This window comes from Aspergillus alliaceus (genome assembly GCF_009176365.1).
Source record: "Aspergillus alliaceus strain CBS 536.65 unplaced genomic scaffold BDW43scaffold_3, whole genome shotgun sequence".
Classification (NCBI taxonomy): Eukaryota; Fungi; Ascomycota; class Eurotiomycetes; order Eurotiales; family Aspergillaceae; genus Aspergillus; species Aspergillus alliaceus.
This window is the reverse complement of record NW_022474686.1, coordinates 681,767-705,208: the sequence shown is the minus strand read 5'-3', so window position 1 is coordinate 705,208 and position 23,442 is coordinate 681,767. Positions and strand designations below refer to the sequence as shown.

General features: G+C 48.9%; 9 protein-coding genes across 9 annotated transcripts; 6 read left to right on the top strand and 3 right to left on the bottom strand.

The window, feature by feature from the left end:
* Window positions 1-587: 587 nt before the first annotated feature.
* BDW43DRAFT_306392 (uncharacterized protein) lies at window positions 588-1,640 on the top strand (the record flags this gene model as incomplete). The annotated part of the gene is made up of 1 exon (XM_032046015.1): window positions 588-1,640. The coding sequence occupies one exon, from the start codon at window positions 588-590 to the stop codon at window positions 1,638-1,640; it is 1,053 nt and encodes a 350-aa protein (XP_031905371.1).
* Window positions 1,641-2,033: 393 nt separating this feature from the next.
* On the bottom strand, window positions 2,034-4,210 carry osm1 (putative fumarate reductase Osm1; the record flags this gene model as incomplete). Its single annotated transcript, XM_032046014.1, has 5 exons — window positions 2,034-2,131; window positions 2,226-3,661; window positions 3,718-3,955; window positions 4,038-4,106; window positions 4,171-4,210. 5 exons carry the CDS (start codon window positions 4,208-4,210, stop codon window positions 2,034-2,036), a joined length of 1,881 nt encoding a protein of 626 aa, XP_031905370.1.
* Window positions 4,211-5,371: 1,161 nt separating this feature from the next.
* On the top strand, window positions 5,372-5,880 carry BDW43DRAFT_261965 (uncharacterized protein). The gene has a single exon (XM_032040371.1). It carries the CDS (start codon window positions 5,661-5,663, stop codon window positions 5,856-5,858), a length of 198 nt encoding a protein of 65 aa, XP_031905369.1. The 5' UTR covers window positions 5,372-5,660; the 3' UTR covers window positions 5,859-5,880.
* Window positions 5,881-5,904: 24 nt separating this feature from the next.
* BDW43DRAFT_261961 (aldehyde dehydrogenase) lies at window positions 5,905-7,870 on the bottom strand. The gene is made up of 4 exons (XM_032040370.1): window positions 7,233-7,870; window positions 6,773-7,166; window positions 6,258-6,712; window positions 5,905-6,195 (listed from the first exon to the last, which is right to left on the bottom strand). The coding sequence occupies exons 1-4, from the start codon at window positions 7,712-7,714 to the stop codon at window positions 6,051-6,053; spliced, it is 1,476 nt and encodes a 491-aa protein (XP_031905368.1). The 5' UTR covers window positions 7,715-7,870; the 3' UTR covers window positions 5,905-6,050.
* Window positions 7,871-11,246: 3,376 nt separating this feature from the next.
* BDW43DRAFT_306389 (uncharacterized protein) lies at window positions 11,247-12,410 on the top strand (the record flags this gene model as incomplete). The annotated part of the gene is made up of 3 exons (XM_032046013.1): window positions 11,247-11,433; window positions 11,485-11,555; window positions 11,619-12,410. 3 exons carry the CDS (start codon window positions 11,247-11,249, stop codon window positions 12,408-12,410), a joined length of 1,050 nt encoding a protein of 349 aa, XP_031905367.1.
* A 310-nt stretch (window positions 12,411-12,720) lies between these two features.
* Window positions 12,721-14,238, bottom strand: BDW43DRAFT_261957 (uncharacterized protein). The gene is made up of 2 exons (XM_032040369.1): window positions 12,895-14,238; window positions 12,721-12,833 (listed from the first exon to the last, which is right to left on the bottom strand). Exons 1-2 carry the CDS (start codon window positions 14,110-14,112, stop codon window positions 12,804-12,806), a joined length of 1,248 nt encoding a protein of 415 aa, XP_031905366.1. The 5' UTR covers window positions 14,113-14,238; the 3' UTR covers window positions 12,721-12,803.
* A 479-nt stretch (window positions 14,239-14,717) lies between these two features.
* Window positions 14,718-16,353, top strand: BDW43DRAFT_261955 (transcription factor IIF subunit TFG2). Its single transcript, XM_032040368.1, has 4 exons — window positions 14,718-15,142; window positions 15,219-15,483; window positions 15,545-15,741; window positions 15,803-16,353. The coding sequence occupies exons 1-4, from the start codon at window positions 14,876-14,878 to the stop codon at window positions 16,193-16,195; spliced, it is 1,122 nt and encodes a 373-aa protein (XP_031905365.1). The 5' UTR covers window positions 14,718-14,875; the 3' UTR covers window positions 16,196-16,353.
* Window positions 16,354-16,502: 149 nt separating this feature from the next.
* On the top strand, window positions 16,503-18,643 carry BDW43DRAFT_261948 (CCCH zinc finger protein). Its single transcript, XM_032040367.1, has 4 exons — window positions 16,503-16,615; window positions 16,662-17,406; window positions 17,458-17,510; window positions 17,606-18,643. The coding sequence occupies exons 1-4, from the start codon at window positions 16,570-16,572 to the stop codon at window positions 18,175-18,177; spliced, it is 1,416 nt and encodes a 471-aa protein (XP_031905364.1). The 5' UTR covers window positions 16,503-16,569; the 3' UTR covers window positions 18,178-18,643.
* Window positions 18,644-18,856: 213 nt separating this feature from the next.
* BDW43DRAFT_261944 (C1 family peptidase) lies at window positions 18,857-20,744 on the top strand. Its single transcript, XM_032040366.1, has 2 exons — window positions 18,857-20,152; window positions 20,210-20,744. Exons 1-2 carry the CDS (start codon window positions 19,493-19,495, stop codon window positions 20,642-20,644), a joined length of 1,095 nt encoding a protein of 364 aa, XP_031905363.1. The 5' UTR covers window positions 18,857-19,492; the 3' UTR covers window positions 20,645-20,744.
* Window positions 20,745-23,442: the final 2,698 nt, after the last annotated feature.

Sequence of the window (23,442 nt, the reverse complement as noted above, 5' to 3'; positions counted from 1 at the left end):
AATTGCGTACCAGTTTCAAAAAAAAATGAACAGAATAAAACAGTAGAATACCGAAATGGCCAAGTCCTGAGGATCATCCTTGAAACAAACCCAGCACTTCCGTGCGACGCTCTGGTGTGTTGCGCAACAAGACTAAACATCACAACATAGCAACATTTACCCGCTATATATATTCCGAGACATTAGGTCAAATCCAAGATACCTACAGTACAATACAAGAAAATAAGGTACGAACAACAAGAGTATACTCGGAGCCTAAGTACTCCTCCCAGGAGCTACAACCCTCGAATCAATCCCTGAAGACAATGCCTCAAACTACGACTATAGGACGTACTACCTACCCTTCCAAAAAGCCCACTTCACATGCCATTCCAATGCAACCGACCAAAAACTCCATTAAGCCGAACGGACAACCTTAACTCCTTCCAGAACCATACAAAGCATACATAATCGTCCATAATACTTTGTCCTTCTATCCTTTCCCATCCAACAAGAACACCCAATCCCAATAAACCACCCCTCTCAAAACCCGCCTCACCATCCTTCCCCTCCCAGCAACAAAAGAACCCCACACTACAACCTAAACCATGACGGAAGACAAGAAGCGGGGCACCGACCATAGCAACAACGACAAACCCTCCAACGATCCCCCCAAACCAACCGACAAAGACAATCCAACCACCCCATCCCTCGCAAATCGCATCCAAAGCTCAGCCTCAGGCCTAGCCCGACAAGCCTTCTCCACGCCCAGCTCATCAGATGCGGCCCTCCTCGCTAACAGCGGCAAACCCTCCTCATCCTCTTCCGCCCTAGCACCCGCAGAACAATACTCCCAAATCTCCGGCCCCTCCTCAAGGTCTCAATTGCGTGATACTACCCATAATGCAGAGACATTCCGGTCACCAACTACAACAACAACAACCCAACAACAAGGCGGGTTCACAATCCCCCAATTAACCGAGGAGGAATTCGCGCACGGAGATAGTAGCTCACTGGGGCTGGGCGATGACTTCCTCCAACCCTCCGACAAGGGAAAGGGAAAACAAAGAGACCTAGCCTCGATATCTTCCACCACTGAAACATCAACTACACATGGCTACCACCACCACCAACAACACATCCTCAACCCAACCGACGGCTCAGCAGTCCTTTCCCTCCTTTCCTCCAAGACCTTCGACCCATCATTCCCACCCTCAGCGCACGAGCCACTCGACATTATCGAAACAGAGCCATCGCCACCTCAACCGCTCTCACCAGCCGAGATCCAAATGCTCGAGACATTCCGCCGCCATATGACGCCCTCCCTGGACGCTTCGGCCCCGGCCCCGGCTTCGACCCATAGACTCACGTCTGCCAGTCTCGTTCCAGATATTGATACGATACTGGGGAGTGCTGCCGTACAGACCGATGTGGATGCTGCGGCCTTAAGGGATAGTGTTTTGGGGAGTTTACCGGGGTCGGAGGATTGGGTTGCGGTGGAGGAGCGGTATCATGATGAGGTTTGGGGATGGCTGAGACCAACTTTGGAGGCTGCTGCTAAGGAGATAGAGGAGAGGAAGGAAAAGCAGGGGAACCAGCGGGGAGAGGATGGGCCGGCTGTGCAGCGGTTGAAGATGATTTTGAGGCATATGCGGGCTTGAGGGGCTTGGTCGGAGAAGGGGGATGCTGTGATGGATGTGTACTGTATACCCATATACACCACTTCTTCTGTATGTACATGTATTGTACCGAGATTGCTGGTAAAAGGCAATGTATTTATGCAATGGCTTACGGAAACTATGTCATGTTCCTGAGAAACGTTCACTGCTATGATTGACGCGGGCTAAGAAGTTAATTCTTCTAAGGTATTTAATTGTACTATCGTACAGACTAAACATGACATGACGGTGGGCTTGCCCCGTATATCATCACAAGTGATCATGGTAGTAATAAATAACAAACGCAGAAAAAAAAAGGGTATGTATCAGAAAGAACTAGCTGCGTAGAGTATTTTTCTTTGTCAAAAATGTATCGTTCCCAGTCTATTGCACATTCTAAATCTCAAGGGTGGGAGTCACGCCCTTGACGCGACCAATGACGATCTGAGAGGCATACTTAGGAATAACCTCGTCATCGTGAAGCATTTCGAACTCTGTAATCCAGTTAGAACATCTCTTCTTCTTCTTCTTTTTCTTTCTTTTTTTTTTTTTTTCTTTCCGCAGGGTGACAAGAGAGAGGATACATACCTTCTGTGGCGTCACGGCCCATGAAGTTGAACAGAGCATTAGCGCCACCGGGGTGCTCGTCCAGCCAGTTAGTCACGTCCAAAACAACGCCCTTGACAACGATCCATAGATCGTCCTTCTTGTTGTGCTTGGCGACTTCTTCCATCGAGTACTCTGTCTCTGGGATCTCAAACTTCTTGGGGCTATTGGTCGAAGTGGCAGCGGCAGGAGCCTTAGCAGAGTCAGCAGTAGCAGGAGTCCCAGCGACCGCGGGGATCTGAGCACCATTGCCACCAGCGCCGCCCCATTCGACGGAGATCTTTCCGGGTGTCGATGGATCGATGTGAAGAGAGATTTGGCCCAAACGCTGCTGAGCGCTGGAGGCACCGCCAGAGACCAGCTTCTGGAACAGGTGCTGGCTGGCGCTGTCGCCAGCCACACGACCATAGACAACGCAACCCAGCAGAGAAGAGCCACCTAGGCGGTTAGCACCGTGAACACCACCAGCAAGCTCACCACAAGCATAGAGACCTTCGAAGGGCTTCTTCTCCGAGTTAAGAACCTGGGCATGCTCGTTGATCTCGATACCACCCATAGTGAAGTGCAGGACAGGCTCCATCAGGGCCACGTGGAAGGTGTCGTTGATATCGAAGGGCATATTGTGGAAGAAACGCTTGCCCCAAGGATCCTTCACCTTGCCCTCAGCAATGGCATTGTATTCCTGGAAGGTCTTCTGAAGAGCAGCGTCGCCGCAGCCGATCTCCTTAGCCAACTCCTTGCCGGTAATCTTCTTCATAAGGCCACGGCCCGAGTAGTGGCGGGTGTGGAAGTCCAAAACATTGGACGCCTTGCTGTTCAGGACGAGGCGAATGGGCCACTTGCCCTTTTCCTTCTCCTTCCACATCTGGCCCGAGACATAGTCACGGTGACCGAGCTCATCCGAGAAGCGCTGGCCATCGGAGTTGAGCAAGAGACCACCCTCACCACGGAGAGCCTCAGCGGCAAGGAACTTGAACTTGGCGGTCGGGTCCTTGGGGTCGACGAGACCCGTGGGGTGTACCTGGACCTTATCCATGTCGATACCATTGGCACCAATATCCATCAACATCTTCTGACCATCACCAGTGGCGTGGGTACCGTTAGTGCTGGAAAGTCCGTAGGTGTCGGGACGATGCTGCTTCAGAAGCGAGCCGTCGCCGAAGTCTGCTGCATAGCCGCCAGTGGCCAGGACGACGATACCGTCGGCGGTGTGAATCTGACCATCATGCTCATAAGTAACGCCAGTCACGGTGTTACCAGACTTGTTGACCGAGGTCACGCGCGCTTTCTTGACGATCTCTACACGGTCGGGCTCCTTCTCGGCAAGCTCTTCTAACCGTTGCATGAGGGCGTAGGTGATGGCCATGCCGGGGAATTTAGCATCATGGCCACGGTGTGTCCGGGGCTGGGAGTGGCCACTACGACACCGTTAGAAAGGAGGACTTTCAAAAAACCACCAAAGCATATCACTTACCCGAGACGAGAAACGAGGGTGAGATCGAGATTGAAAACATCCATCAACCATTCCACAGCCGCAGCGGACTTGTATGTGAGGACCTTAATTAGCTCCGGACGAGCCTTGTCTCTGGCGGATTTCAGGGTATCTTCGTAGAATGTCTTGACGCTGTCCTGGATACCCAGGTCAACCTGGGTGCGAGTGAGGGCACCATTGATACCCGAGGTAGCCTTGGTGGAGTTGCCACCGAAGAAAGCTGTGACAGTCAGTCTCGGTCGCTTTTTTTTTTTTTCTCTTTTTATTTCGCAATGGTATTTGTCGGCGGTATCAGGACATACCTTGTTTATCTAAAACGAGGACATTTCCACCGTTGAGGTAGACGGTATGAGCGGCGGAGAGACCGGACACTGAGAGACGAGGTAATGGTCAGCAAATGCGGGGAAAGCTTGGTTATAGTAGTCGATCACTTACGTCCACCACCAACAACAATTACTCTAGGAGGGGTAGTCATTGTGAAAGGGAAAGAAATGAAGTACAGAACGGATCAGGATAAGGAAATGATTGAGGATGAATAAGGTCTGAGGGGAAGAGAAGAATCGGGGGAAAAGGGACGAGACAGGGAGCTCTTAAAAAGCAGTCCCAAGGGCCAACAGGATCCGGGGGGAGGATTGGGAAAGGTTCAGAAGCCGACAATGCTTTTCGGCCGAGGCTCATCGATCGAGAGAATGTACCTGTACCGTACTGGTACCGTTTCGCTCTTGCTGGACCGCTCCAGCGCAGGGCAGGAACCGCGTTTCCTCCGTGGTAATTACTATACATCCATACCGTACCGAGTAAAGAGATGGGGAAAGTGGTCCCTCCTTAGTAAAGGTTATTTACAAGCATTCTGGTTTGTCCATGAAACTGGAGATCTAGTGACCCAGTGGACACTGTCATTGTTGATATAATGAGATCCAACAAAAGGTATCAAAAGTACACAGTACATTCGTTTTTCCTTCATCCAGTCAGCAGGGGACTAAGGAAACCTTCACATGCTTTAGATTAAACTAGATACTAGGGATGGTCAGTCACTGCAGCTACTTGGTACTAGTAGTAAGTTGAGCTACTCAAGAGTAATCAGATCCAATGCATGACACCACCTCTATCTCCCCTTTCACATGTCCGATCCCCCCCAGCAAATAAGAGCGCAACCTTAGGTCAGCGGAAACGTCATGTTTCACCTGACTGTCCTCTTTTCTTCACTGCTTATTGCTCAAAGCTTGTACAGATCTGCCACATTTTAACCGGGGTAGTAAGTGGTACTCGGTACCTCAATCACTACTGTGTATATGCTTCCTTCGCATGATCGATTTCTGCCAGTCATACCTCACAGCTAGTAGAGACAGCAACACACTAATATCCACAACGTCAAACAATCCACTCCAGATCCATCAACAAGGAAAACCCCATAACCAAGGTGTCATATTGACTAGTAGTCTACCCCAGGGACTGGGCCATCCCCAGACCCATTTGGACGGGAGGATCAGTGGCGGATATACCCCATACCCAAACCGGTCCCTTGCCTATTGTAGAATGTACCTCGGACCGAGAGATGGTAGCCTGTGCACTCACTCCACCATCCATCCCATCAGCCCATATCCATAAGAATAATCCAGTATCTCTACAAACTCTCATCGCCCATTCGCATCTCATTTCTTAATTTCAATCCATTCAACAGTTTCTTGTTGCTATTGACAACCTTCGACTAACCCGCTGCTGTCGGCTATTGATCACGTGCATACACCGGCTATTCACCTTCCTTGTTGCTCCGCCAATGGGAGCGGGGTAATCAATTGCCGCGCAACCAAATGACATACCACCACCCGTTTATTGGAATTGCTCCTTTGGGGGTAATGAATAGCCGATATCTAAAGCGTACTATATACTCCCCGATCGTCCCGTAGCAACTGGGCTAAATACAGATGTTGCTCTATGTTGTCAGATTAAGCTACAGATCTAGTCGTATTATGTATTACTATGTATTACTATGTATTACTATCATCCGTGGTAGCCGTAGGTTAGCAAGGTATGTAAAGCTCGGCGGCATTTGTCCCGAAGCACCGCAAATGCTGGTCGGGTATTTCGGGGTTTATGCCGTGGCGTACATATATGCAGGGTAGTATTGTGTTAAGGGCTCGGGGGCTTTATTACACGTTTTATCTACACTATGCCGACTATTTTTGTAAGATTTTGTGCGTGAAAGTCATAATGCTCCCAGAAGTGATCACCAACTGACGACAATCGCTGCAATGAGCTAAACTAAATACAATGACTACCCATAAAACGCCCAACGTCGTGTGCCTCGTGATTCATTAATCCATCCAGGTTACGCTCTTGGTCACCAGGAATTCGTCCAGGCCCTGAGAGGTATTGAACCGGCCCCACCCGCTGTTCTTGACACCACCGTGCGGCAAGACGGGTTCGTCGTGGATGGTCATGCTGTTGATGTGGACGGCGCTGCGGACCATCAGTACATGAACATCCTGTCGGGAACCGGTTGAAGATATGAGTGGACTTACCCGGATTGTATCTTCTTCGCCAGGGCCAATCCCTTCCGTAAATCCTCGGTGAACACGGAGGCCGACAGTCCATATCCGCTGCTGTTTGCGATCCGGATGGCCTCCTCATCGCTGTCTACCACCATGCACGCGGCTAGCGAAGCGAATGCCTCTTCTTGCCAAACCTTCATGTTCTCCTTGACGCCACCGAGGAGCACAGGGGCCATGCGGACGCCAGACTCGGGCTGTGCCTCCGAGTTTTGCTCCGCGGATCCGTGGATTAGGTGAGCGCCGCTCGATAACGCGTCCAAGATCAGACGCTCGACTCGTGCTTTAGAAGCTACAGTGACGAGAGTTGGCGGTGGGGAAGATGGATCAAGATTCGAGTTCAAGGCGGTTTTGAGTGCTTCGATGAAGGCGGGGGCAACAGAGGAATGGACGAGGATCCGATCTGTGGCCATACAGATCTGGCCGGACTGTGGGAGATTAGAAGGGAACAAGAGCAACCACGGGAAAACTTGTACCAGGGATCATACGTTCAAGTAAGCTCCCGCCAATACTCCCTTCACAGCTGTTTCGATGTTTGCATCTTCACACACAATAGAACTGTTCTTCCCTCCCAGCTCCATCAAGCACGGTTTCAAGTTTTGACCGCAGGACCGAGCAATCTGCCTTCCGACAGCTGTGCTTCCGGTGAAGTTGATCTTGCGCACGGCCGGATGTTCTATCATGCTGTTGACTACCTGGGGGGCATCTTGGGGCCGACACGATATCAGGTTCAGGCATCCGGCAGGCAAGCCGGCGTCTTCAAAGGCACGGACAAGCGCCCAGTATGAGCAAGGGGAGAGTTCCGAGGACTTGAGGATGGTAGTGTTGCCGGCAGCAAGTGCGCAGGCGGCCGAGCGGACGCCAAACACGTATGGTGCGTTCCTAAATAGTCAATGATGAGCCATGCACTTCGTCCACACCAAAAGCGCCTCATTGGGTTAGACGTACCACGGCACAATCCCCAGAATCACACCCATAGGCTCTTTATAAACAATGGCGCTCTGCCCCTCTTCCTCGACGACAGGTACGCTTCCACAGATGGAAGTGATGCGCCCAGCGATGTCCCTCAGCATGCGAATGCCAAGCGGCACGATAAAGTACTGCGACGCGCCGACGTCGGCGCCCATTTCCGTCCGCATGTACTCTGCATTTTGGACAAGGCGACTTTCCAGAATATCGGCTGCCTTGAGCAGGATATCTCGCCGGACGGTGGGCTTAGTCTGCGACCAAGCTGGGAATGCGGCTTCAGCGGCCTCGACCGCGCGAACAGCATCCTCAGGGGAGGCCGCAGCTGTAGCCCAGCAGCGTTGGTTGGTATACGGGCTGATGACGTCGAACGTAGATCCCGGTATTTCCTCCTTGCCATTGATGATCAAGGGGATCACCGAGGGAGGGGAGGGTGCAGTGGCGGCACTGTCCTGAGCGGCCATCGTGAACTAGATCGGGATTTGATTGTAGAATTGGAGACTAGAGGTCAAATAGATAGAAACAAAAGAATTAAAAAAAAAATTAATCAAGGTTCTAGTATATATCAAGAACTATGGTTTCCACGAGATGGAGGGGCACTAGGACTTAATAGTATGAGGGGGATTGCAGATGGAACCCCAGTCTAGCCTAAGCACTAGTGGTGTTATTACTAGCAGGATCAAATATTACGGCCCAATGGAGTCCCAGACGCTGCATCCACCCCGACTCGGTCCAATTGACACCGTTTCTATCTCCTGCTTTACTTAATTGAGTTGGAGAATGTGACCATTGCCGAAGATCAATCATAAAATGAGCACGAAGACTTATTCTAAAGCCTTAGACTTTACCTAGTATGCATACAGGATCAACGCATAGTAGAGATTTACCCCACTGCATCAAGGCAGTGTCCTTGAAAGAATACATTGCGGAGTGTGCCAGGCGTCTGAATTGTCCAATGTCGCTAAAGGAACTGAATGTCGGCATTTCGCGGGAATTTTCTTTGTTTTGTTGCTGCGGTCCCCGAAGTGCATTTGGTTGGTGTAGCTAACTCTTAACCTTCTAGGTAGTTGGGGGTGACGATCAGAGACATTCTCCCATGGAAAGAACATAAAAAATAAATAGATTTTCCTCCATAGTGGATCGATAAAAGTGCTCCAAAATGGCCCACAGATGGTGGAGCATCTGTAGACAATCAGGTCCTTCCACCACTCAAAAAGCGTTGGTGACAGCGGTCAGTTCCCTGAAGTGCCGAATGCTGGCAATGATCTGCATCATCTAACGATGAATGCCCACATAGGAAAAGCAGAACGTGAAAGAACTGACTTGACTATTGAAATGCAGATCCAGTATACTAATCACTGGATACCCACACCGTTTTCCACACAGTTGCTGAGCGCTTCAACCACCCATTTCATGTATTTGTCGCAAGCCCAGTCGCAGATTGCCCTGAATATTCCCACAAATTCTTGTGCACTTTCCCAGACTGTGGTCCGTCCAGAAAAAAAAAAGCAAAATAAGCGGAGTTCTGCAGGCGCACCCTGCATGTAATGGATCCCTATTTCAACTAGAGGACCTTGTGTGGTTAGGGAAAAGTCTAAGGGACGTAATGCATTTGTGGCACCGGATTTCCCTTCTATAGTGAAGAAAGGGAATCGTAAATTGAGAGAGCGTTGGGTAGGCTCTGACAATAAGACCCTTTTCTCTTGGAGCTCTTCGAAGTACCTTCCTGACTACTGCTTGCGAATGCCTTCTCAAACAAACCATCAATGATAGCTTGCTCCTGAAGACTAAAATATACACTCGGGCATATACGACGCAGCATTGGATCGGAGTCTGATTGGTGACCTTGGTATTAAACTGGCTTTGCCAGAGCAAGAGAAGGCATAACTTGTTGCTCGGTAGAAGCAGGTAAGCGATTCTGAGAAGGGACTACACTGGCGTCGATGGACGCAAGGGAGGTGACTCGTGGTAGAAGTTGCCGGTGCCATACTGTGTAGTCACAGTCAGTATTGAAACTTAGTAAAGCCTCACTTAGGCCGAATAAACGAAAGGCTCTGTTGTGACATACATTTCCCCTGATTGTACGTGATTCCCAAATGGGAGCAAGGTTTCCAATCAAGTAAACCGGCTATCCACTCAGCTTCACCTGTGCCTGAAGTTACCGCGTTTGTGATCGAGACTGCCCAAAGCTCGCATGCCTTGGTTTTGAGGACATCTCCTTCACAATCTTCTTTGGATAGAACCCTGACGGTGTAGCGCCTTGGGGAGCAGCTTCCTGGCTTCTGACCCCAGCCTTCTGCTGATTTGAGAATTTGACGGAGATTATCCCTTACATCGAAGTGTACGCTGGCCTTGTGGAGGCGTGCGCGATACACTGACTCAGGAGATGTCTTCCCCTGTCTGCTGTGATGAAGGCAGGGTGGTCTCCATGTCTAAGGCAGATTGCGAGGGATTTGAATGATAGCTTTGCCCCTCAATCGGAGAGTAACATTTCTGAACTGGTAGTTGCCCAGGCAAGTACTGGTAATCCACGATGAAACTGCTGTTGGCTTTCATCAGATAGATTAACGTCTTCAAGCTAGCGACGCCTTTTAAGGTATTTGTGACAGGGTGGACAAGAAGCAGGGCGTCTAACATGTTGCTTGGTCTCAACAACGCTGGAAGAGTCATCATCCCAGGGAGCTTTGCGCTTCATGTTGTCTCAGACTGACAAGCAAATGTTGAACAGAGTAGATTAGGCGGGGCATACTCTGAATATTAATTTACCTGCTAACCTTGTGAATCACAACTCGGTTGCTTGTGCAATGTGTCTCATGTGATATCCCATGCTAGACAATGAACACTGATTGTTATTGTTTTCAATGCGCTCTAGTAGGGCAAGTCTCAGTAGGAAATATGGGAGATGAAAGAGCAATATATGTTTCTGCGCTGCCAATGGGTATTGTAGCGGCTGGGAGTCTGTAGTAAGACTTTTGTCTAACCTTTCGTTCTCTTACAATCTCACCTATTATCTATATTGACTTCAAGGAGATATACTTACGCAACAACTTCTGGGTTAAATGATCAATATTCAACAAGTATGAAGCTCAATTGAAGAGTTTCTAGCATCACTGCATATGCCGAAGACAATTCCCGTCTAGGATGCGCTCTCAGGGCAAGATCGAACAAACTACTAGTAACGCAAGACACCTACGGGATCCCGCGGGGACCCTCATATGTTACATCGGCCTTCTTTTCAAAATCAGTGTGACGAAGCCTATCGCTATTTGACATTGATAATTTGGAGCTGACAGGCACTAACCAGTCTCTCTCTACTTCCCGTAAAATCATCCCGGCTAAAATCAAATAGTCAGTCGTTAGAGTTCGACACCAGAGTGATCGTCGCTGCGGTGGGGACTCCAGTGTTGCCACGAGGCTGCCGTCTCTTCAAAGGCCGCGTTGTCGTTCCAAATCAGATTGTGTTCTTCGGCATTCTTATGTCATTCCAGCGGGTCTTCAGGTCTCCACTGTCTCGCGTGCAGTACTCCATAGGTCCCTGTCACTCCCAATGAAGTTTTCGGGTTGCCCTAACTCATCAGCTCGTTTACCTGCGAACTGTGAATCCCCAACCCTGAATTTGGGAACAGACCCATAGTATTGTCCCGCCCTTCTGGTCTTCCCTGTTCCTGAATCACATAGATAGTGGGTGTAAAATGTAGTATATCTGTCGTGGAGCCCATATATGCTGGGTGCCCTGGGTTCCTCAAGATTCCGTATCTTCCTCCGGTCAATCTTAACAGTAGTTTAATCTACTTTTCTGGGACCGGGGCTATCCCGTTTAACCATCAGTTAGCTGATTTCTCACAACTGGAGGAGGGGCATCACTGTTATTGACAACCTCTCTCCATGAATTTCACTCCTTTGAATACAGTCATCCTCAATTTTCTTTAACAGGCACTTGTCTTCACACTCTTTTCCTTCTTCATTTGACAAGTCATTCATTCAAAACTTTTCACCATGACGGTCACCTCTAGGGGGCGCGAGATGATATGCATCGTCTCTGTGCTGGTCGGTCTTGCCCTAATTTCCGTTATTCTGCGGGTGTTCGCCCGGTTAAAACGAAGAGTTGGATTTGGGATGGACGACTACCTCTGTTTTGTTTCGACAATTCTTCTGATTGCTATGCTTATTGAATTGGTCCTCTGTAAGTCCTATGAAGCCCATCTGACAAAAGCCATGGCTGATCATCATCAAGGGGTCACTATCGGAGGCAATGGAGCCCACATGGGAGAACTGGACAAGAAGACTTTAACAAATTTCTCAAAGGTATGAGCATCTTCTATCTAATTATTCCTAGCCAAGAAAGCCCAGAAAGCTAACTGACTGTAGATCTTCCTCGCAAACCAATTCACATACTTCGTGCTCTGTCCTTCAATCAAAATTTCCATCATATGCTTCTACCGTCGAATCTTCACCATGAAACCCTTTCAATGGACGTCGTTTGCCCTCAACACCCTAATCGCAGCATGGGGAGCTGGTATCTTCCTCGCCTGCGCCCTGCAATGTCGTCCTTTAAAAGCCTATTGGGACAAGAGCATCGATGGTCACTGCTTCAACGGGAACGAATTCTTCATCGTCAACCAAGCCTTCAATATCCTCATGGACTTCATAATCCTCGCCCTCCCCGTCCCGATGATCTGGGGCCTACAGCGAGCATGGCAGGATAAGCTCGCCCTGAATGGTGTCTTCGCCATCGGCGCCTTCGTCTGCTTCGCCAGTATTTACCGTATCGTTGTGCTCTTTTGGATCAAACCAGAGGACACCACCTACACCGTCTACCAGGCAACCCTCTGGACTCATATCGAGCCCGCAGTTGGTCTGATCTGCTCCTCTCTCCCTATCATTCGCGGTCTTTTCCCAAGATTCAAGATCCCCGGGACTCGCAGGTATGCCACCGCGCCGTACTATATCAATACCGACATCAGTACCTCCAACTTTGTCATGTCGAGTCAGAAGTCGCCTGCTTCGGCATACTTCAAGATGGAGGAGAGTATGGTGTCCCGTGCCACAAGTGATAGCAATGTCCCGATTGATAGGGAACGCCTTGGTCCTATGGGTATTGCCGTTCGCACTGATTTTACTATCAGTAAGGACTCAGCTTCAGTGAAGTCTCATTCTTGAAGTCGGTCTGCTTCGTAGCGAATATTTATATGCTCCGGAGAGATTTAATCCATGGATGGTCATTTCCTAATATCGATCAATCCTTGACCCATGGCCCCATTAGCACCTCATTCGTTGTCACTTTCACGAACTTATTTTCACGACTATGATGTCCTACTGTCTTGTATGGCTCGACGCCTAGGTTACCTTTCTCATGTTTCTTTTCCAGCGTACCTACCGTGTCCATTCTACATTTGTGTAACGTAATGTTTGCTTAGGCATCGATGTAATATACCCTAAGATGTATCTTAATGTTCAAACTTTGTGTTTTTTGTGATCAAGGGAGCGAAATTGTAGAATTGTGTCGCTATAGCTGGTGATATCCATCATTCATTCTTCATAAATCTTTTTCTTTCAATGCACCGTGTGTCTGACCGCAAATTCCTGTAAATACAACACAGAGTTAGCTAGTCTATGCAGCAGGATCAGTAATGTTTGTACATACCGGGAACGCTTCCGTAATACTAGTCGCTACTCTTTCCACATCCTCCGCGAGTCCCTGGACCCCGGCATCCCATTGCCTAATATTTCTTCCAGTACCAGCTGTGCCCGATTCGAAGTAGATGATGCCATCGATCTGATCAATGCTGCCGTTCAGCCGGCCCTGTTCAACCATCCGCGCCGCATAGGCCTCAGCCTTTTCACCAGCTGTCAAATCCCCACTTGCCTTGAGCCCCAGAATAGCACCCAGCGCATCCGTAGTGATATTCTCATACAATTTGCTCGCCGCCACGAGGTTATGTTCAACCACCGCCTTATCGAGAACCGTAGTCCCGTCTGCAGTCTGCGCAAGCTGATGAGGGGCCAACCTCTGCGAAAAAGCAGCGACCTCAGCCGGGGTCAACAGTCTGTCCAGGAACATCTTCTCCAAAATACCAAACTCCTCCACTGACGTCGCCCGATCATCCTTATACAACGTCGCCAGAATCCGGGAGCGCTGCGGACCAGCCGGGCCCAGAACCGCACATCGGATGGCGGCAGCCAAAGCCTGCAAACGATCGCTCTCATCAACACCGGCAGCCAGACTCACGTTGAAGTATTCCTGGCTGGCATCGAGGAACTTCCTCCGGGCGTCTAGGATGCGGGCCTGGGAGAGCTTGAAATGTAGCTTCAACTCCTGGTCCTCGATCTTGCTGGGCAGGTTCTTGATTCGGTTCAGAACCGCCTCTGCGCTGGTTGTGTCGTCCTCCTCTAGGTACAGTCTCACGATCCGGATCCATAGTCGCACCTTGGCGGCGTCAGAGACAAGGCGCTGCGAGCTGTCGATGTGGATTCCTTGTAATGTCCGGGCTGCTGCGATATACTCTTCCTCGGACTCGTATGCGTCTGCCAGGAGTTCGCGGATCTGGGAGTCCTGCTCTTCGACTGATGTGGAGCGGGACTGGAGGAGTGTGATGGCGTGTTGGCCTACTTTGATCTGGGTTTCGGGGTTGAGTTTCCGGAAGACGTCGATGAATGAGTCGAGGAGTGGGCGGGAGGCCACGATACTGATGTCTTCGCTGAGGATGGAGTCGAGGTAGAAGTTCACATCTTCAGAGAGCTGGTCCCCGGCTGTTGTTGAGACCACGTCCGAAAGGAGGTCGTTGTAAAGCTGTAGCTTGTTTTGGGGGTTGGCGGACGATTCGATCTCCGCCAGGGCGGAGGCGATCTTCTGTGAAGCCATAAGAGAGGTTCTCGGGTGGAACAGTGGAGAGTTCGACAGTAGAAAAGAGTTTTATATATGGTTTGCGCTTTGCGTAAAAGATGGATCTTTTCTTTGTCCTGTCGGCTCGATATCGAGAAGATGACGGGGAACAAGATGTACTTTTTGAGTCCACTGCGGGCAACAAACGATGCGAAGCTTAGCTTATCGATAAGAGGCTGAACGCTGCAACAATAACATCACAACCATGCGGGGTTCTTTCTACCTCGAGAATTCTTTCAGCAACACCTCCTTTCTATGTTACTTTGCAGCTTTATTCTATTTGTCTACGTCAGCTATGCTCCTATGTAACATGACTTGTTTGTGAGATTACTTTGCAGGAAAGACATCAATAATATCCCTTCTCATATGAATAAAAGCCATGCTAGGAGTAAATACTACACAATGCCTACAGTAAACTAAGCCCCAAGCAATTCAATGGGTACACATAAATTGAAGACATTCATAGGGGAGCTTACATTCGACAAGTGTGATTGTTGTTGTGATGAGGAAGTGAAGGGCGGTGGTTAAATATGCCGCCACCGCCTTTGGCTGACCCGCTTGACAGCTTCTGCTGTTAGAGCGGACGCATGGCGAGTAGTTCAACATCACATCACACCACCAACTACATACTGTCTAGAACATCTGTCAGCACTCAGATTTCTGTCATACCCGGTCGCATTGCCTGATACTACCAGTCGGTGAAATTTCACATTCCTTTTCGTTCTTGTCGGCGGTCAGCGCCATGGTTCCCCAAATCAAACAGGACCCCGACGCGGCATCTCCGTATATCAAACCCGACCCGGATAGCAAAGATGCTGTTCTCGCTGATATTGACGACGAGGATCTATACGAGGATGCTGGCGATTTAGACTTCTCGAACGCTGCGCAGAGCGTATGGCTCTCGCGCATTCCCCGAACGCTCTGGGAGCATTGGTCCAACCTCGATGACGATGAGGAAATCCAGATCGGGACGATTAGGATTGAGGGTCCACAAAATGATATTAAACGGGTAGGGCTCACAATTATGTCCATTGCTGAAATGGCTGGGCCTCAGTAGGAATTGTCTAACGTGCGAATCTTTGTAGGTCAGCCTGCGTATTAACGAACGGGAGGATAACCGCGAAATCCCTAAAGATTACCTACTGCAACGACAAACCCTCAACGCAGAAAATGTTTCGCATTCTACACAAAATACGTATCTCTTCACGGAAAGGGACCTTCCCGGTCATGAGAATCGGATGCTCACTTTCGGCGAGGCACGGTCAGCCCTGTACGAGTCGATGAAGCGAGATGCTAGAAAGAAGGAGCGAAAGAAGAAGTGGGAGCCTTATGTGCGGAAGACAGTGCCTAGTATGTGCTTTTTCGATGGCTGCAATGGAATGAAGAAGGGATAATACTCACGCTATGACAGAACAAACTGCCCTTACAGGAAGTGTTTCCGAAGAATTCAACTGTCTACCGGTGGAGAATGAGGAATTCCGGCGGCTGTCAGAGAAGAAGGTTTTGGAATCGCTTAAGCCGAAGCGCGAAACTCTCTTTATCGACAAGGTCCCCGGGAAGCTCCTCCAGGCCAGAAATATTTTACCGGGAGAAAAGGGTGCTTTCGTGGTGAGCAGCATACAACCCCTGTACATTTTGCTACGTTGGTTTGAGTCTAACAATGATACAGCAAGCAACGAAGGCGGCCAAGGTCAAGCCTCAGGAAAACAAGACGACGCGTATGCCACAGAACGAATTGTTGGACCTTATTTACCAGTGCTTCCGAGAATACAAATATTGGCCATTTAAGGGTCTTAAAGCGAGACTTCGGCAGCCAGAGGCGTATCTCAAGCAAACTTTGGAGATGGTTGCTCACCTTGTTAAATCAGGCGATTTTGCCATGACCTGGGAGCTTAAACCAGAAGCAAAAGAGAGCAGCTATGCGAATGCGTTGGCATACGGTGATGCCAAAGAAGAGATGGCACCTGGAGCCGATTACAACTTCGACGAGGCATCCGAGGAGGAGGCAACACCTGGGATGTTCACAGATAATGATGATACACAGTTCGAAAATGTTGTTTAAAGACTATTGGATGTATGTAGCATAAGCAAGGTTACGGCGTTTGTTTTGGGGATCTTTTAGGTTGACCTCATGAAGGCCATTCTGGAGTTATCTACTGCGGGCTTAGATGCTGAACTATATATACAATCAAATGCATCAATTTACTTTCTATCAATAAAAGGAGTCATCCGATACTTGAAATACTGTGAGTTCATTGTGATCATAATCTACTTACCCAGTATCCACGTGACCGCACCCGCCACAGATCGATCATCTTCCCGTCACTAACATCAACACTAACCCACTTCCTTCCTCTTTACCACATTGTAAAAGACACAACGAACTTTGTGCATGTGGCTTACTAACTGCAATTAATAGCTATTTATTTAGTCAAAATGACAGAAGATCAGGACTTGATGGCCAAGATCAGCCAGCTTGCTGGTAAGCAGATGCACGTATATTGATTCCGCCCGCTAACCTCAGGTAGGCCAGATCAACAGACACAAGACCCAGAGCTCCCAGACATCAGCACCTTACGATAATGACTACCATACAGGTCACTATGTAGCACGCCACATTCCCTCTCGAGGGCGTGCTGGTTGGGCGCCATATCGCGGACGGCCGTATGCTCGAGGCCGTGGCGGCGCTGCTTCTCATCGACACCGTACCCTCATTCTCAACAATGCGGCATCTTCAGGGACTCCTGGTAGCGCAACACCCTCTACTAACACTGGGATGGAAATTGATAGTGAGAGTCGATCGACAACACCAAATGGATGGGTAGCCAAACGCGACCGGCACATGCAGCTAATCAACTCTGCTATTTACGATCAAGAGTCGCAGGCGAGAGCGAAGGCTATGGAAGAGAGTCGCAAGGCTAAGGAGCAAAAAAGGGCTAATATCGAGCGGGCCAAAGTGTTGAGGTACGCGCAGGGTTTTGGTAGACAATACCCTGGCTCCACTGCTCCTCAGGTTACTTCCGAGCCGTCGGCGGAATATCAGGTTTATCTCAATGACATACCTTTCCGGGTCTCGCGAGGTGGTAGTAAATTAATCAGAGTATCTGGTGCGGCTCCCTTTGGCGCCACACTGGCCAAGCGGGCTGGCTTACCGTTCATAGATGATCCGAATACTGCCAACAACACACCAAAGAGAGTGACCATTGCCGGTGTTACCTTTGTTAGGAGCAAAAATGGGAATCTCCATCGTCTTGGTGCTGTTACTTCGAAAAGGTGATTGTATCGCTCTCGCAAAGTAGTATTGGAGACTCACAATAGACACAGGAAACCTAACGCGACTAAGAAGAATGAGCTTTGTCGCAGATTCACCACGACTGGTAACGATGCTATCCCTCCAATAGGCCTAGGCGTTACTATCTCAACGTCGTCTTGTGCCCATAAGAACTGTACTGATTGAATTATGATCGCCTAGGTACTTGCTACAAAGGGCCATCATGTCTCTATATCCATGACCCAGATAAGGTTGCCATTTGCAAAGACTTCCTCCAAACTGGTAATTGCACCGCAGGTATAAGTTGCGATCTCTCCCATGAGCCTTCGCCCCACAGATGCCCTGCTTGTCTGCATTTTCTCCGAGGTCGCTGCTCTAACCCGGACTGTCGATATGCCCATATCCGGGTGACTCCTGGCGCACCCGTGTGCAGAGAATTTGCAAACCTGGGTTACTGCGAAAAAGGCGCTGAATGTGACCATCGGCATGTACATGAATGCCCTGATTATGCCAACACGGGTGTATGCAACAAGAAACGTTGTCGGCTGCCCCATGTTGATCGTGCAGGACAAATTCGGAAGAATACTGGTGCTAACATGGTCGTTGCCACGAATGACGATGAGTCTGATGCTTCTAGCGAGGACGAACAGGGCGATGAAATCGATTCTGATGATGTTGACTCTGACGCGCTTAGCGATGATGAGCCGGAACTCATCATTGAAAGAGACAACAGTAACGATCTTTCGCAGCAGAAGGATTTCATCAGCTTCTAACTGTACATGTTCACTAACTGCACATAGCTGCACAAATAGTGTTAGTAATCGAGGACTTGACTTGGTTTCAGCCGGAGAAAAAAAAAAAAGGAAAGGCAGAAAGGCAGAAAGAAAGAAAAGAGAAATAAAAAGAAGCCCCGAGGAAAAGACAGTAGGACAGAAGAAGGTGGACGAGTCAAAATCAAGTAATTGGGAGGATTTTTGCTTTTGGTTTTTTTCTTTTTTTTCTTTTGGCTTTACGCCATACGAACTGAAGTTTTCTACTCGCAAAAGAAGTTACCGATACCCATTCAGCATGTTTCACGACTTATCCATTTGTCTGGTGAGTGGAGAGGATTTGAAGATGATTTGGACTATGTTATGGGCGGCGACCTATACGCTGATAAGGAGGGACTGTAGTGTTTACTCGGTATACTGTCTAGATCAGGAATAGATAGGATGGTAATGGCAATCAATCCCTTATTTGGTTTGCTGACTTGCAATCTTGTGACCATTGGATTAATGAACGTGACAGGAGTGTCCAATCATGCAAGACAGCCCGTGACTATGCCGCAAGGTTCTCATCCGCATCTGAAGCTTAAGTTGCATCCAGAGATAAGACTGGCTCTATAAATATAGATCCCCCTTCCACCTCCACTTCCACTTGTACCTACTGTTTTAATCATTCCAACACACCGGGGATCTCTTCACTAAGTTCCATAGCACTTCTAGTAAAAAAGGATACCGAATCTGCATTCAAAATGGGTTCAAACAATTCAAAATTGTCTTCTACCAATAACAGGCATAGCGAAAAGCCCGTGCGTCCAGCAACGGCTACCATGAAGTTGAAGCAGATCGCTTCCGGAGGCAAGCTGGACGAACCCAACGAGCAAAACCACGAGGCTCGTACATGACCCCATTTGTTCCTTGTCTATCTATGCCCAAAGCAGTTACAAAAATAGAAAATGGGTGCTGATAAACCCAGCACCTCCGTACAATGCCGGAGACCGGGCGAGAAATCTTTCCATCCCGCAAGTGCGAAGTTGGGAAGAACGCCTCCTGAGTTCCGACAAGGTATTCTCAATATGAACCAGGATGCTGTAATGATTGTTTTGCACAAGATATCTAATCCTGTGCGACTACCTAGAACCGTCTGGCCATCCTTAGTTTTGCCACCAATCCCTATTCGCAGATCCTCACCAATCAATCTGCTGTACAGCTAGACAGGCCAGTTTTCAATGTCAGGATCCCACTGGAAGGGGCTCCGATTACGGATCAGCGGGCGTCGGGCCGCTGCTGGCTGTTTGCATCGACGAACGTCTTCCGAGTGCCACTTATGAGAAAGTACAACCTGAAGGAGTTTGAGCTCAGTCAGGCCTACCTTTTCTACTGGGATAAAATCGAGAAGGCCAATTGGTTCCTGGAGAAGATCATAGAGACGGCTGATGAACAATTGTCCAGTCGCTTGGTTCAGAAGTTACTCGAGGACCCGGTTACGGATGGAGGCCAATGGGATATGGTGGCGAACCTGGTGGGCAAATATGGCTTGGTGCCTCACGACCTCTACCCGGATAACATTAGTGCCCAGAACAGTGCGAAGATGAACTGGCTCGTGACGGTGAAGTTACGCGAGCATGCGCTGACTCTGCGGCGGTTGGCGCAGAGTGACCCCGAGAGGTTGGCGAGACAGAAGAATGAATTTCTGAAAGAGATCCACTCCCTGGTGACTATCATGTTGGGCCCGCCACCGAGCCCGAACGAGGCATTCCACTGGGAGTATTATGATGCTGATGGCAAATTTCAGGAAGTATACGACAGCCCGCAGGGATTTGCGAAACAGGCCACTGCGCAACTCGCCCGAGGTGATGTTGATCCTGGCAGGATGTTAAGCTTGGTGAATGATCCGCGGAATGAGTACGATCGACTCTTGACGGTCGATAAATTAGGAAATATAGTAGAAGGACGTCCGATCACCTACATCAATGTGGGCATGAAGGTGAGCGAGCCCCTACGGGGAAACTATGTGTTTTAGCAGTGACCAACGCATCCGCAGACGATCAAAGCAGCTGCGATTGCAATGCTCCGTGCAGGGCACCCTGTGTTCTTTGGCTGTGATGTTGGAAAATTCTACGACTCTAAGCTTGGCGTGATGGATTACGGGTTACTGGACCTCAAATTGGGATTCAACACCACACTTCGGATGAGTAAGGCACAAAGACTGAACACCGGCGAGTCATCCATGACCCATGCAATGGTGTTAACGGGTGTCCACGTTGAAAGGGGCCAATCAGTGCGATGGCGGGTGCAAAACTCATGGGGTGAAGTCGTGGGAGACAAGGGTTGGTTTGTCATGGGAGATGAATGGATGGACGAGTTTACGTATCAGGTAGTGGTTGATTCTCGCTTTGTTTCAAGGGAGGTCCGAGATATTCTAAAACAGGAACCAAAGGTCTTACCACGATGGGACCCGATGGGAGTTCTTGCATGACGGCGACCAATCTTGGAAATATACGATTGTCTGCGCAGATTGGCATTATTCTCCGGGATAAGAAATGAAAACATGTCTGAAGAAACAATAGAGGTATGGGGGACATTACCACAGGCTCGCTCATTCTGCTTTAGTAGAGGAAGAAAAGCCACATAGTAGTATCGTAAGCTGAAACTCTACACACCTTTTTCAAACTTGAAACAAGTCCTAATCCTGAATTTGCACACTCAGAGCATCACCAGTGGTGCCACAAGTTGTCAAACTCGCCAAACCATGTGACTCACACAGAATCGGCAGTCTCCCTGCACCCCATAGGCAAGGTACACGCGCGCCCAAGAAACGTCTGAGTGTCAGTGTACCCGTACGTCCCTATGCAAGTCCTAAGGTAGGTAGGATAGCAGAGTGATCTGATCACCGTCTGTGCCTGATGCCCCCCAGGACGATTATTGGCCCAATCGGGTCATTGAGGGTCAGAGAAGGTTAAGCAGCCAATGGCAGCAATTCCTTCAATACCGATATTTCGTCGAACCGATGAGATATTCGTGGTTAGCTTCTGGGGAAAATGGAGCTTGGATCCGATAGGGAGAGATTCGAGAATATGACTCGGGTCCACACTGTTAATGTCGCTTGCGTTAAAATGAAATCCACGATATCAGCTTCACGGCGTCCTATGCTAATTTCCTGGTGTTTGGTGTTGACCGCTATCCTATACCGATGTACTCCGTAGATCAGACGGTTAGGTTTTTAGGGTTTCCTGCCCGCTTAGGCCTCTCCCAAAGGTTACTTAGTAATACCTACCTGGTAGGTAATATCGAAGTATCCTTCACATCAGACTACTTCACTGACATCTGAATAATGTATCTTATCTCCACAGTTCCATACTCCCGGTCTCTGTGGCTTGCTTTGGAACAGCATATTAATTCTGTAGATCAACAATTGTATGCAGATTACCATGTTGGGCAACAACTGCACCATGCACACGAGTCCGAGAAATTCAAAAAATCTAAAATGCTGGACCCACTGGCCTGGGGTCCTTTGACTGGACCTATCTTCCAGCTTCCCGGAAGTGGAAGAGGAAGTGCACAATGTCGGTATCAGCGGTATAGCGTTTTCGGCACTACCTCCGTTTGATTCCGCCTCGTTGAAATGAGGCAAACGAGAAAAAATACATATATATTAGAAAATAAAAAGGGGGAATCTGAAACCTTTTTTTCTAGAATGATGAATTCTTGCATAAACCAAATTGCGACTGCCTACTAGTCACGGGAGTAAGTAGTAGATAGTATACTAGTAGTAAAGTAAGACTGTTTTCGACCCTCTTTCTGCGGGCCGGCTTGCATCGCGGACTACAATTGGATCAGTGGCTCTTGTACACCGCCAGTATGGCCATATCCGCATCGTCGTCCGAATCGGCTCTACCACGCCGAGCCTGGAGAGCTAAGGATTCCGTCCAATTTTTTCTTTCTTTTTTGTTCGGCTTTAAGCGTCTATCGTTACTAGCTTCAAGAGATGACAAATGAAGAAACGACATTTTTAGCATTCTTCTCGAGTCACATGTCACTTAGCAGGTCCCTGAGCAGGCAAGACTAAGAAGAAAGTAGTACACAGTATACAGAACGACGAATGAGTTGGTATAACCGTAACTCCTGATTTGCCTACCTCGAGGGACTCTCATGTTTCAAAGAGGCGGGCTCAGAATCCGATTGGATTCGTCTCATTCCTATATTCCTACCCTGTCTTTGTTGTCCGTTCCTGATTTGCATGTCGAATATCAATCCTCACCATGACTCCGGCAGTTTGGCACGAAGTAATCGAACAACGGGGCGGGCTGCATGCAACGGCCGTAGGGATGGTGCAAACACCCATTAGGCCCTCTTAATTTGCCCCCACCTCCTTACTCCCTTGGAAAAGAAAAAAGACCTACATACGCATTTCACGCGATTATCGCGAGTAACCTCATACACATTCCCTCCGTAATCTCACCCCCAACCGTGTGATACCAAAAAAGCTCGGGCAATTGTCTCTTATGGAAACGTGGCAGCAGCATGCGACCTCACTCACCATGTTGCCTCATTACCTACATCGAAACTAGGTAGATAGTTCCTATTTCTCCATCCATATGCACGCACGTACACATACTACCCCATCAAGGCTAGAGGACCTTCAAACCTGAAACACCTATGATGTATTGCACTACCGGAAATGGAAATCGTCCAGAGGAGCAGACTGTGCTTCGAGAAGACCTGAAGGTGACAGTTTGGAGTGAGTCATACCTACTGCGTTGGGGGATGTGGGCCACTTCGTTCCTCCTTGTCTCTTCTCATTGATGGAAACCCTTCTGTATCATGCTGTGGATCTCACTGCCTTAGTCGGCCTTTGCTAGTACCATAGGTAACTCTTGCTATAGGTAGTGTTGACTTTCCTGTTAGGTCCATTAGGTTAGTAGCTTCATTTCCGGTAAAAAGGAGGGATAAAAGAAAATCATCGTGGGTTAGGAGGATCGGTAGATCGTCGTTTTGCTTACTACTTCCTCCCTGGTGGAGCGAGATTCAAGTAACACGTTTTCTCATTAGGATGGTTGGGTTGGGAGTTTGCGGTGCTATCATTTTTCTCTGTGAATTCGGCCGAAAAAGGATGTTTAGATTATGAGTCATATGCGATTGCAATGGACGGGCAATTGATATCGACGGTGGGAAATAGCTGCTGTATAGTTCCAGAGGGGATTATGATGTCAATTGACTTTCTTTGTACCGACGTACAGCCCATACTTGGGCGTGTTGAATAGACGAGGAGGGAGG

What these genes read in the sequence shown, in the direction of transcription:
- BDW43DRAFT_261957 (XM_032040369.1), bottom strand. Translation starts at nt 14,112, where the DNA reads ATGGCTTCACAGAAGATCGCCTCCGCCCTGGCGGAGATCGAATCGTCC. An exon ending in GTATTACGGAAGCGTTCCCG is followed by an intron (nt 12,834 to 12,894) that starts GTATGTACAAAC and finishes TTGTATTTACAG; the next exon opens with GAATTTGCGGTCAGACACAC.
- BDW43DRAFT_261965 (XM_032040371.1), top strand. Translation starts at nt 5,661, where the DNA reads ATGTTGCTCTATGTTGTCAGATTAAGCTACAGATCTAGTCGTATTATG.
- BDW43DRAFT_261944 (XM_032040366.1), top strand. Translation starts at nt 19,493, where the DNA reads ATGAGAAAGTACAACCTGAAGGAGTTTGAGCTCAGTCAGGCCTACCTT. An exon ending in ACATCAATGTGGGCATGAAG is followed by an intron (nt 20,153 to 20,209) that starts GTGAGCGAGCCC and finishes ACGCATCCGCAG; the next exon opens with ACGATCAAAGCAGCTGCGAT.
- BDW43DRAFT_261955 (XM_032040368.1), top strand. Translation starts at nt 14,876, where the DNA reads ATGGTTCCCCAAATCAAACAGGACCCCGACGCGGCATCTCCGTATATC. An exon ending in CACAAAATGATATTAAACGG is followed by an intron (nt 15,143 to 15,218) that starts GTAGGGCTCACA and finishes GAATCTTTGTAG; the next exon opens with GTCAGCCTGCGTATTAACGA. An exon ending in GAGAAAAGGGTGCTTTCGTG is followed by an intron (nt 15,742 to 15,802) that starts GTGAGCAGCATA and finishes ACAATGATACAG; the next exon opens with CAAGCAACGAAGGCGGCCAA.
- BDW43DRAFT_261948 (XM_032040367.1), top strand. Translation starts at nt 16,570, where the DNA reads ATGACAGAAGATCAGGACTTGATGGCCAAGATCAGCCAGCTTGCTG. An exon ending in CAAGATCAGCCAGCTTGCTG is followed by an intron (nt 16,616 to 16,661) that starts GTAAGCAGATGC and finishes AACCTCAGGTAG; the next exon opens with GCCAGATCAACAGACACAAG. An exon ending in GGTGCTGTTACTTCGAAAAG is followed by an intron (nt 17,407 to 17,457) that starts GTGATTGTATCG and finishes CAATAGACACAG; the next exon opens with GAAACCTAACGCGACTAAGA.
- BDW43DRAFT_261961 (XM_032040370.1), bottom strand. Translation starts at nt 7,714, where the DNA reads ATGGCCGCTCAGGACAGTGCCGCCACTGCACCCTCCCCTCCCTCGGTG. An exon ending in ATTCTGGGGATTGTGCCGTG is followed by an intron (nt 7,167 to 7,232) that starts GTACGTCTAACC and finishes TTGACTATTTAG; the next exon opens with GAACGCACCATACGTGTTTG. An exon ending in GCGAAGAAGATACAATCCGG is followed by an intron (nt 6,196 to 6,257) that starts GTAAGTCCACTC and finishes GATGGTCCGCAG; the next exon opens with CGCCGTCCACATCAACAGCA.